Source organism: Glycine soja, chromosome 8 (genome assembly GCF_004193775.1).
Source record: "Glycine soja cultivar W05 chromosome 8, ASM419377v2, whole genome shotgun sequence".
In the NCBI taxonomy this organism is placed as follows: domain Eukaryota; kingdom Viridiplantae; phylum Streptophyta; class Magnoliopsida; order Fabales; family Fabaceae; genus Glycine; species Glycine soja.
Window position 1 is genome coordinate 17,227,895 of NC_041009.1, and position 13,551 is coordinate 17,241,445.

At 29.6% G+C, this 13,551-nt stretch overlaps 2 protein-coding genes across 2 annotated transcripts; both read right to left on the reverse strand.

Annotated features, from left to right (window-relative positions):
- Nucleotides 1-2,535: 2,535 nt before the first annotated feature.
- LOC114422456 (protein LURP-one-related 5-like) lies at nt 2,536-3,795 on the reverse strand. Its single transcript, XM_028388819.1, has 2 exons — nt 3,464-3,795; nt 2,536-3,303 (listed from the first exon to the last, which is right to left on the reverse strand). The coding sequence occupies exons 1-2, from the start codon at nt 3,686-3,688 to the stop codon at nt 2,869-2,871; spliced, it is 660 nt and encodes a 219-aa protein (XP_028244620.1). The 5' UTR covers nt 3,689-3,795; the 3' UTR covers nt 2,536-2,868.
- A 7,701-nt stretch (nt 3,796-11,496) lies between these two features.
- On the reverse strand, nt 11,497-12,366 carry LOC114423962 (agamous-like MADS-box protein AGL103). Its single transcript, XM_028390858.1, has one exon. It carries the CDS (start codon nt 12,364-12,366, stop codon nt 11,497-11,499), a length of 870 nt encoding a protein of 289 aa, XP_028246659.1.
- Between the last annotated feature and the right edge of the window lie 1,185 nt (nt 12,367-13,551).

Here is a 13,551-nt window from a genome sequence, read left to right on the forward strand (position 1 = left end):
CATTTTTTGTAAAGTGCAATTTGCCCTTTGAACAAACGTTTTTCATTTTAACTTTAAAATTCAAAATTAACAAATGTAATAAATTCTAGTAAGTGGTATTTTTTTTCCAAAAGTGATTATAGAGAAAGAAGTATACTAAAAATGAAAAAAATACAGAATTCTTGAAGTATAATTAATATACATCTTTAAAATCATAAAAAAAATGTTGAATAATATTTTGATACGTGTTTTTATGTACTTTATCACTAAATTAATAATTACAAATGTATTAATTTAGCAATATCAAGAGATAGTAAATATTATACATTTATAAGAAAAAAATATCATAACATTTATTCTTATGACATATCTTATAAGATGAAACATCTTATATAAAAATGAGATGCTTAAATTTGAATAGTATAATAATAAATATATGATTAATATTTAATTTTAAAAAATCACATAATTTTTTAAATGATCACATGACATCTTGACTGTCTATATTTAATTATATGATTCAGATTTAATCATTTTATCCTCATTAGAATAACTTTCTCTCCTATGATAAGTCCTTTATATATATATATATATTAAATCTGAATTATATAATTATAAATCATATAATCATAAATGAATAATTAAGATTTAATGTCTAAAAATTACATGATTTTTTAAGTGGTCACTTAACGTTAAATTTTAATAGTTTATATTTGATTATACGATCTAAATTTAATCATCATATTTTTACGTAGAATGAATTCCTGTCGTATGATAGATATAGAAGCAAACAATGATATGTAGTCCCTTGAACTCGTGATACCTTACTCAAAATATCATAGTAATAATATAATAAAAGATAATATTACAATAATATTATCTTATGAGAATAATAATATCATCATGCTGTAAGACACATGGATCTAATATCCATTAATATATATATCAGGATGGCATATCTATGACTATATATTGCATACATGATATGAATATGGATCCTTAAATTAATTAACGATGGGATTCATTCTGTATACGCGATTGCGGTGGACTACCAACCGACAAGTGGACAAATTTCATTTGTTAATAGTGATATATGAACAGGGAATTTGACTCCCTTTACAGTTCTGCAGATTCTCACACCACTTTGATCTTCTCTTTAATTTGATTGCATTAATTTGTGTGTTTATGGTTGGTCTATTAAGCTAGATGTGTAGCATTCTTTATTCCAAATTATACAAAATAAGACTATCGAAACGGAAATTCAATGATATATACGGCTAAGGTTCTTCCCTTTTGTTTTCTTTGCTTTTTCTAATTCTATTTTTTTTATTTCTTACCTTTCTTGGGGCATGTTACGAACAAATTATTCTGCATAGAGGAGGAAAGATGGACCATACTGTCTGCCCGCTTAATATCATCTCCACAGAATTTATTCGCTATGCGAGTAAGAATGCATGAAATTAGAGAATAAGATGTCACTTATATTATTCAAGATAGCTTTTGATCAGTAAGGTCGGCACTTTATTCAAGACTCTCATGTAGTCAGCTTTGACCAACCAACTACCACCACGTGCACACGTGTGATAAGAAACACTTAATCCAAGACCTTAAGTTAGTAAAAATAAATTATAAAAAATAAAATTAATGGATTCAATTATATAAATATAAATAAAATAAAATATAAAAATATAAAATTTTGTATAAATTAAATGAATTTTAAAAAATGAGGGAATAAAAAAACACCCCTAAAACCCATATAGGTCCACCAATAAATTTAGTCCTTGTCATTATTTATAAGACAATTTGTAGCAAAAAATTAAGAAGGTAAGTTACATTCATTTCAATATACACACTTTATCCGGACAATGACTTTATCATAAGTTTCTTTTTGGATTCTTCATCCTACTCCAGAGATGAAACTCGGACTAAGGAAAATGTAATCTTTGATAGATCATAAAGTGGATAACTTGTAAGATAAAAAACCATATAAGATATAAAGCTTAAAAAATGACAACTGCTTTTTTATATGTTAGCTACATATATATAGTATGCATTTTTCTTCTATTCAAATAAGTCACCCCTTAGCTGATCATTTGAGCGAGCCTGCTATTACTTTTTGTTATTTGATTTTAAGTAATTACAAACTAAAAGATGAAAAACAATTTTGCTCATTTTCCTCAAGATTAATAGATGTACAATTATATTGGAAATAAGGTCAAAAACTAAATTCAGAGTTGTTTTATTGTTGTTGATGCTTGGGGACAAGTAGTAGTTTAAGTTTGAAGTAAAGTAGGTGAAATAGATTATCTAAATGTTAGAAAATAAATGTTTTTCAAGTCCAAGATGTCAGCGTGCTTAGAATGCTAATATCCTTTGCTTTGCTTCTCAGATAGTAGATTAGTGGAAGGACTAAAATCGCTATAAATTAATATTTTATAGGAATATCATGACAAATTGTCTTAAACTGCTAATGGTTAGAAATAGCTAGTCTGTCACCATTCACAAATTCCCTGACATATGATCTAAATTTAAGATACTTGCAAATTGTTGTGAAAATGGTAAAAGGAACTTTATTTAATTGAACCATAACTCAGGTTTGGAAGGTGTTGTTGTACAGCATTAAACCATTTAATTGAAATCATCCATTCAGCCAATGATCAAGACATGGGAAATTCATATGAGTTTTTCTTTATCTTCTATGCATATAAAATGTACAAGATCGAATAGTGATTATGATCCAGAACATCATCATTATTTTTTTTTTTTTACACAAAAAAAAAAAACAACGAGACGAGCCAGAAAAAAAAGAGAGAGAAGAAAACCCTTTCAGAGGGAACACTCGAACGATCAGTGAGTAAAACGTCAGAATCAGAAAACACAAATCTCATCTCAAACTGGAACCGGTGAAACAAACCCCGGATCTTCTGTAGCAGGGTGCACCGCTGGCTCCACGATTCTATCATCAAAGTAATTCTCACCGTTGATCTGATCAAGTACCAAGACAATTCCCATGGCAAAGGCCGCATCAAAAGCAGGCTTCACGCAAAGCCAAAAGACTTCCTTCCCGAGCATAACGCTGGTGGTGGGGTCCACTTTGCGACGAATCTCTGCCACAAGTTCCTTAGCGGCATTGAAAACCTTGCAGCACCGCTGCGGGAAGCACCCTTCAATGAGGTACTCCACACCGGGGCTATCATACACCTCCACGGCCACGCTCGTCCTCGACCGTCCGATGATCGACGATCTCTTCACGCTGAATACGGGTTTGTCACCGTCCTTTCTCTCCCCTTTGAACCCTTCCCACCGTTGATGAAGACTCGGTTTCTGCCGTACAAAATCAATGTCCCAGTTTATCAATTAAAAAGAAGATTTTGATTTAAAAAGAATTCACAAGAGACTGAATAGACATGAATTCTTCGACTTAATCGGTGTTGTCGAGTTGAAATCCTAGTACATGTTACCTCGAGAGGGAAAGAAATTGTACCTTTCGACGGAGGGTGAGAAGAGAACGGCCATGGGGATCCATGAGAACAAGCTCGTCCTTGTCACGTGCGAGGGGACCATAGGAGTCGAAGCGGAAGACGAGGTTGCCCTTGGAATCGTAGACAGCGAAGCCATCACCGCTGAAGAAGAGGGATGTTTTGAGCACTGTGAGCTTCGTCTCTTCTTTGAAAAGGTACCCTTCTTGCACCACCAACTCCTCCTTCATTCTTCTCTGCTTTCTACCCCAACAGAATACGTGAGTTGAGGAAATGGAAGCTTGAGAGGGATATATATATATGTGTGTGACTCAAGAGTGGAGAAAAGGAATTAACTCGGAATTCACCTTTTGGAATTATGGAAAGGTATAAGTATCAATCATCATCATCAATGTTGTGTGCTGTGCTTTCTTTCTTCTTCTCTTTTTTTTTTTAAAAAAATTATTTTATTCACTACTAGAAAACTATTTGCTGCTATTATTAGGTTCGTATTTTACTTGTGGACAGCAAAAAAAAAAAAAAAATTAAAAAAAAATACTAAGGTTCCATTTGCGTGCGTGTGTTCATCTCGTGTTGATCCAATGTAGATATTTACGTCATTTTTCATATAAACGATAAACCACCCCACGTTTATATACTTTTTATTATCTAATATCTAATTATAAGTAATCTCATATTTAATTTTTTCATTATGATCTCAAGCACATTGATTAATATATGAATATGAAAAGTTAATAAAATTACTTCTCATTTAAGAATGTAAGGCTCATTCAATAATAATTTTAAGTAACTGCAAATGTTTTATATTTAGTAGTACTTTTTAGATAATAATTATTAAAATTGTTATATTTTATTATTTGAATAAAATATGACCACATGTGCCCAAAGCATTTTTAGTATAGTGATATTATATACGTCTATTCATACACATGTTTATTTATATTTGTCCAATTTTTATTCTTCAATTATTATGATATTATATTTGGCTATTTATGCGCATGTTTATTTTATATATTTATTTATAAAAGGCACATGCTTATTTATATTTGTATAATATATATTCTTCAATTGTGTTTATTTTTATATTACATACCTCTATTTATATTATACACATGTTTATTAAGATACTATCCCGTTGCTTTTGACCTGACACTTTTTAAAGAAAATTTGTTTTTATTTATTTTGAAATTTTAATGTAATATTAATTAGCATTATTTTTTAATTAAAATTTAATAGTTATATGCTCTCAGTGTAAATAATTTTTATATTATTAATTAATTAAAAACACTATACACTGAACTTGATTCTTGAAAAATGTTAGTAATATACACTTTAATTTATTATTTTAATACACTCTTTGTTAGTAATTTAATTTCTGTCTCTAATTAATCGTCCGAGATTTTTTATGTTACCTTTTGTAAATTGACATTAGGTTTTTACTTGGCACCAATAAAACAATTTTAATTGGTTGAGTTAGTTTTTATCTGAATCTTTAAACAACTCACTGATTTCAGTATTTTACTAATTTACTGATTTTCAGGTCGGCAGACAGGTCGATCTTTTTTTCCAACTATGAAGTGCATACAGTTATGTATGCAGAAGATTTTTTCAAAATAAATAAATAAATAAAATTCATAGGTGTTGTGACTGAGTTAAAGTTTAATATATAGTCTATATAGTGTCTAGTTAAATTTGTTGTTTCAATGTATAAATCATCATACAAAAAAATAATTCTGTTTGAGGATTTCTACAGGGGATCAAATATTTACGGAAAAATTATGTAAAAAAATTATAAAATTTTGGAGATCAGAAAGTAAGGTTTTGGTTGTCATACGAGTGTAGCTGAGTTGTTTGATTTTGGCCAACTGCGTGACACTTGTGGGTTGTCTACAGCACTAGTCCAGATATTTGGAAGAAATACAAGTATCGGAAAAATTCCACCATTATGTATTAGATGGAGATTGGATTCTCAGCAAAAGAATTTTTGTACGTAGTTTTCTATCTTAATGCAAAAAAGAGACAAAAAGAAACTAATGCGTGTGGCTTATGTTTTATATTCCAAACAGTGTGATTTCCAGCTGAATTTTACAAACTACAAATGATTTTTGTTTACAAATATAGGTTAAAATATAATTTTTATTTCCTTTTTTTTTTAAATTTGTGATTATAATCTTTTTATTTTTTAATTTAGACATTTAATCTCTCATTATTAATTTTTTTTTTATGATTTTAATCTTCCTATTTTTTAATTGAGATATTTTGTCCCACTTTTAAAAAATATGTGATTTTAATTCTTTTGTCAATTTTTAACATAATTAAGTATTAAACTTGTTAGCAGCTAAAATATTTAAATGAAAAAAGTTATAATGTGAATAATAAATAAATATGCATCAGTGAACATTTATAGAGTATATAAGTAAATATTTGAAATTGATTACAAGGATTAAATTGTCGATTTTTTAAAAATAAAGTATGAAATGTTTCGAATAAAAAACTAAAATCGTAAATTTTTTATAAGTAAAAGAAGAAATGTATCCATTAAAAAGTAGGAGAATTAAAATCATAAATTTAAAAAATAGAAAGATAAAAATTAGATAAAAGATAAATTGAGAGGGTCTTGGGGCTTAGGCCCTCCTTAATATTAAAAAAAGAAGTTAGAGGAAAATATCAATTGATCACAACATTTATTAATCTTATTTAATCCCGTTTGGATGTGGTCCGGAATTCCGTTTGGATTTGGGTTTTCATCAGTTATTTTAATAGAACTTCAAACTAAAAAACACCAATGGAACTTGAGTAGCACCTTGACTACCTATATTTTTTTAAGCTAAATAAAATATATTATTTAAGAAGCTTCAGTAAAAAAAAAAGAAAAGAAATACTAACTAAGAACTTGTTAAGTGTTTACGTTTACTACTTTACTCAATTAAGTTAGTCAACTATTTGGGACCCAGTAATGGATAATAAATATTAGGTAAGTAAGTAGGTGAAGTTTGGTCAACTTAAATTAATTTCCTAACTTCACCAAAACTGGAGATGTATCTTAACCTTAGTTACTTGAATTAGAATAGAATCTAAATACTCGAAATGATAAAGACTTCAGTTATTTTTTTAAGATTTCGTGAACTTTTTCACTTGAGAAAACATCCGTTTAATGGTGGGGCGAAAATAATATTAATCAAAATAATATTTTAGAATGAGTGGTGCTCTCTAGAAATAAAAATATAAAAGTTATAATTGTTAAATTAAAAATATATATTGGATGAATTTTAATAATTTGTTTGTGTGTGTGTATATATATATATATATATATATATAATATCAGAAATTCACAATTAAAAATCTTAATCACTATAAACGCGTGAATCATCAATTAGTGAGAAATGATTCTAGTTATTAGGAGTGTCAATTTAGTTGAAATCACTTGCGTTATGATAAGGTTTGCAAGCCATGATTTATATAAAAAAAGCAACGATTATTGATCATACCACATTTTTATTCTCTTTCTTATAAAAAAAATCAATAAATTAATCTAAGCTAATCAATGAACAATAAAATGCACAGTGAAGAATATAATCCGATTCATTTTGACTCTTTAAAATATAGAGTTGAATTTAAAACAATAAAATCTAATGAATGAAGAATATAGTAGCATAGACAAAATGGGCACTAAGTAGATGAAAGAAGTGCCAATGGCTACCTTTCTTTCCTAGGTCGGCAAGTTCCCACTTCCCACCACCCATATCTATCAAATATTCAAATCCGACCCACAAATTTCAAATTCTAAGCTACGATTGAAAAGTAACATGGAATCGAGCAAGAACGACTATGATTCATTTATTCGATTTCCTATATACACGCTATCTTTGTGGGATAGAGTGGACCTCTACCGCCCTCACTCCCTCATCCACACAACTTGTTTTGACCTTCTTCTGTTTTTGTTTAAATTACAACAAATAAACCCACATGATTTTATGATAGATTATATTTCTAATGTTTCTTTAAGACTTCATATTAACCAAGTTATCCCATACATTACTACAAATATTTCCATATATTAATAAATTGAATTTTTATCAGTCTTATTGATATAACTTTTGTTTCACAAAAATGAAGCAATTGATATAAACTTTATAAATTTAAACTAACACTATAACGAATTTCAATAAAATATTATGACTTATATGGCGAGTTATATTATCAGGCCGATCAGACTCATGATATTTATACTAACAATTTAATTTCTGTTAAAGGACTATGCCGACAAAAACAACCACAATGCTTAACATTTTTTAGTTAATATATAACTTTTTTACTAAAAAAGTATTCGATATATTTTAATTTTTTGAATCTTAAATATTGTTCCGTCTAAGTTCCTACTAATTGTTTATCTTTCTCCTTTCGTCCCTTGTCTCAGTATAATTTTTAACCTCTTAATCCGATGTTAGGTGAAGTACCTACAAAAATGACTTCGATTATCAATTCAATATTCAATTGAGCCTGATGTATTTTTTCATCTATATATGAAATGATTGATAATATACTTGATGGATTTTCCACTAGGTCTATATATATATACGTTTAATCAGAAAATTACATATTTCGAGAAGTGATAGTGACTAATTACTTCTATGAGTGTCATGCTTGATCGCGAGAAATTAAAAATTATTATAATTCGAGTATCAATCGAATTTGTAGGATATATGGTACAAATACTATTATTCTAATTTATAACAAAGTTTTTATATATTGAGCTATTATAAATGTACATTATATTAGCACTTATCTAGTTGAATAATATCACATTAAAACACATATGCATTAATATTAATTAGTGACTCAATTAAATGCACATATTTAATTTAGCATGTCGTCTTGCCAAGCAATGACGGACCTATGTGTAATTCGATTTCAATTTTTTAATACTATTTCCCATTTAACTTTACCTTTAACTATGCCTTCATCATCTGTAAAAAAAAAAAACTATGCCTTCATCATGTGAAATGTTTATATTATTTCTTCTCATAAAAATAAGATATATACCCCTGCCATCCACCAAATTTATGTCGACCTTAAATGTTTTGACTTTATTCAACCACCTGTAGATCACTTATTTTAAGTATTTGAGTTTGTTTCAAAATATTTATCATTTTAGAAAATAAGAAAATACTAACAGTTTTTATAATATTTTCATTTATTGATATTTTATCTAAATACTTAAATGAAGTCACGATTATATTTTAATTCTTTCTTTATATAAGTAAGCCCATTATCAACCTCACATACAGTCACATTACCTGTAAATTAGCTTCACATGATTTTTCTTTTCACTCATCTTACCAGATCATGATTTTTCTTTTAACATCAGGATAGTCAACATAGTACTGCATTTTGGTGTGGCAAAATTTCGTCCACAATGCATGAAATATTTTAGCCGGTGATGACTTGCCTCGAAGTGACTTGTTTGCATGGTACTCGCAAAAGACAATGGAATAATAATACATAAATATTTTGTTATTTTTAATATTTTTTTCTTTTCATATCATAAATCTTATATATATATATATATATTCTTCTTTCTAAGTGTTAAATAATATAATGAAGGTACATGTAACATTTTTTAAGGCAAAATTATGCTACATTAGGAATCTAGCATAATAATTACACAATGGACTTTGGGAAAAAATCCATTAGAATTAGAGATTCTCATAGTCCTCCAAACAAAGCCTTCGGGCGGAGTCAATCAATATTCAATCATTACAATATTGAAAACAACTTATGATGCGTGTGGTTACGTTAATCAAGCCACCTCCACAAAAAGAAGGATCATTGTTCAAAACTTTGGAACAAGCACGTGTGTGGACAACCCTCTTGATTATTACTAATTGCTATAGTATTTTGAAATACAGACGACACAAAATCTTGGTTCCAGCATCTGCAAATCACATTATAACAATCAGAGTTAAAATTCAAATCCAAATCCAATTTCTTTACAAGTCATTTCAATTAATTTATGATTAGTTTAGTTTACCAACTTATAAATTTATTTTTTATCAAAATGTGTTGGTAGTTTTTTTAACCATCTTTTAGTATTTTTGAAATGTTACTTATGTTCGAGCTTATAGCTTATAAAAATAGATCATGGTCTTACGAACTATAGATTCAAATAATTTGAATTCACATGAATTTGGTACATATCTCCCATGCTATATTTTGTTTACCTCTCTTTTCTGTAACAATATTTCTTAGTGGGATGATTTTGTTGATTAACGTTATAGGTGCCCACTTTAGTTGGGATCTCTAGTGTTAATCTAATGCATTAGCTGGTTGTTTTTTGAATAAAAAAATACCTTATAGTTTAATGTATTTTTTATTTTATTTTCACTCTCAATGCTTTAATAGAATTTGTCACCAAGGGAGTATTGCAAACTAAGGTAGGTATTTGCATTCGTGGACACCAAGGGAATTTTATTCAAGCAATAACCATCTTTTCCTATGGGGTTCCAGAACCAAGAGCAGCTGAAGCTTGGGCTTTATTGAAAGCAATGGAATGGATAGCAGAACTTAACATGATGAATGTTGTTTTTGAAGTGGACTGCAGCAAGGTAGAAGCAGATGGAGTTCTACATGGATGCAAAGGTGTTTTAGATTTTATTGTACTATCACTAAATGTAAAGTCAGCCTATCTCATTATCTAAACTTTTTGGTGAGTTTTGCGAGGCCACTAACAAATTATGTTGTTGACACCTCCTTGTTAGGACATCAAGATTTTATGCTAGTAGTCATACTTCTTTATTAGGGCATCAAGATTTTATGATAGTAGTCATACTTTTAATCATATATTAAGTATGGTATTTCTTCTCTTATTTTGAATGAAATTAGTTAAGTCTTTTACTTTTTTAAAAAAAAAAGTAGAAATTGAATGCATATAATTTAAAATTGATTAATTAATCATGCCTATTTTTTTTTTTTTGTAATATCTACAGTAGTACTTGGACATATATAAGAATATTCAATTTGATAAAGATCTTTTAGGATAATAACAGCGACAAATGAAAATAAAAGTTTTGAAATTTGATAATGTGGAATAAATTAAATTTGGAAACAGTCTTTGCAATTTAATAAAATCAATATTAGTAATATGCACAGATTCAATTTATAATTAGAAAAAAATATCAGAAATCTTGTAGGAATCTTGTATATTTTTATTTTCAAACACATTTATCAATTCCTTTATTCGAGCATATGACTGTGTCATGAAATGGAAATAACATCAACTTTGTCACAAATAATATAGATGATATTCTAAAATTACGTACGATCGAAACCAACGTACCAAAGCCTGCGCTTTCTACAAACATGAAACCTACATTTCCTACCAAAAGCACTTTCAAGCCAAAAACAAAGTGCTTAAAACTTACTTAGAGTTAAAAGAAACTCCACGTAATAAACTAAATAATAGCATAAAAACCCAAATTTTACTCAAGAGTTAGCCATTTAAAAAAAAAAGTATATTACGGTAATCTGTTTGAAGTCCATCTAGTGATGGTGGCAAGGTAGGCAAAACTACTCCTTGATGATCATTCTGAGATTGAATGAGAATTTTATTCTACAAGATTTATTTATCACGTTGACTGGTCCAATCCACAATATCACCATTTAGTGGATGGGTGTTGCTAGGTGCACCCAGCACTTAAGGTAAAATGATAAAAATATCTTTGATCCGTAAGCCATTTAAGTTGATCCGTAAAAGACTTACAGATCAACTTGATCCATAGAAACCTTACGGATCAACTTGATCCGTAAGCCTTTTACGGAACAATACGGATCAACATGATCCGTAAGCTTTTTACGGATCAACTTGATCCGTAAGACTTTTACGAATCATGTTGATCCGTATTATTCCGTAAAAGGCTTACAGATCAAGTTGATCCGTATCGATCTTACGGATTAACTTGATCCGTACAATTTACGGATCATCCTTACACACATCCATCACAAATACGAAAAAAGTGTAGGGACAATTTTGGTATTTTAATTAAATGTTGGGTGCACCTAACAACACTCTTAGTGGATTAGACCAATCCTCAACCCCAATGAGTCCATTGGCCCACTCAAATTCACCATGATGATTAGTCCAATCCAAAGACTCACCAAGTTGATTAATTGAATCTTGAGGAACAACAACTTGATTAGTAAAATCTACCATCTTATTTTTTGCTTTGAGTGACCTCAAAGTTTGAAGTGTGATCAGTTGGCTCTGAGAGTTGTTCTGCAAGCAATTAAGTTTGCTTTGAGCCATGCTTGGCATATAACTAGAGCAATTAGCATCATCTTGTTGAATGTTTCTCAACATATTAATTCCATGACTAGAAGCTCCACCAACCTGATTTGTTGAATTTGCAAAATTCAATACCCTCCCATTATTATCATTAAGTACTAGTGGCTCTGCAGGAGTAGGGATGATTTGGCTTTGAGAAATGTTTTGCATGAAATTTAGTTGGCGTGAACCATGCATATTTTGCATGGAGTTGATGTTGTTGGCTTCATCTTGGTTCGTATTTTTCAACATGTCAATTCTCTGGTCACAAGCTTCAATCTTGGCATTCACATTAGCAATGAATGCCCTCAATTGTTCGTCTCCCATATTGCTCAAACTCGGATCCCAACTTGGATACTTGATCTCTCTAGCCTGTTTATGCAATTTGGAAATCTCAGATTCAATCATGTTATTCCTATTCTCGAAAAAGTCATCAATAACAAAGGTATTGGGAGGTTTCTCAGCCCTTTGACTCTCATAGTTTTCAATGATGGGACGTACTAGTGTGGGGTCTTTGGGCCAAGTCATTGTTCCAACATCATCATTCATTTCATCATACACAATCAAGCAGGCTTCAACTCGACACATGGTGGAAAGTTGAGAAATTTTTGTAATTAGTCCTTCCTTTCTTTGCTTGAAAGTACTCTTACGAGATCTCTCATTCGAAATAGGTTTCAATGTTATTCTTTTACGACCCATTTTCTATATATATATATATATATATAAAATTAAAAAAAAAAAAAACACAAGATCATCCACGGTGAACTGTACCAAAAAAACTAATAAATTTATAATTACATTATCATTAAAACTTTCTATGTATAAAAAAAACAAATTTTCTATGGGATGGACAAAGTGAAATGAAAGAAAGAACCTTGAATGCTAGGCCACGGTTCTTCAATCTCCAAAAATTGAGAATTCAAGAAACCAGACGAATGCGCTTCTCTTTGTTGCTGCTATAGCTGCCCTATCCTTTTACTTATATATACACGACAATTTATTAATCTAGCTGCGCCATTTTTTTTTTTATCTCAATCGAATCTTAAATTGTAAGTTTCCAATGAGTATATATGTTTTTTTCCTCTAAAAAAATATTATTTTGTTTTAATTACTACAATTATGGTTTTGTGATTTATTTACTTCCTAAATCTTATTTATTAATGTGAATTTTTTTAAAAAAATTATTGCAAAATGTGATTTTTTTTCTAGACCACATATATTTTTTACTTGAGGCAATCCTCAAGGCATTTGCCACATTCCTCTATAAATTCATCATGAACAAAGGTTAATAAATGACTGGCTTTTTTATACAAGAAACCAGAATAGCTTCAGTTTTGCAAACAAATTACAACACAATGCTATAAAATAAAACACAGCCTATCTGCTAAGGTTTAATGAGCTCAATCCATCTCCATTGGTAAATTATTACCCAAAAGAATAAAATAACAAATTCAGGAAAATTTATAGCAGCAGTGCAGCACTGAGCTGTACCCAACAGCTAGCTAGCTAGCTTTGTAAGAAATCTAAAGCACGGCTGGCTCTAAAGGATTGAGAGCATTTTTGGACAAGAAAAACACTCTGCTAGTGTTCCAGCCGTCAACCACCTTTTTGCAAATTAATTAACCTACAAGTTGTAATTTATAGGAGGACTATATTGCAAAATTTTAAAAATGATACTACTGTTTCCGGCCATCAATCTCACCCTTCCAATATTTAATTCATATATCTGACGGTGTACCCAAAAAAAGAAGCTTCAACGTAGATATTTTAAAA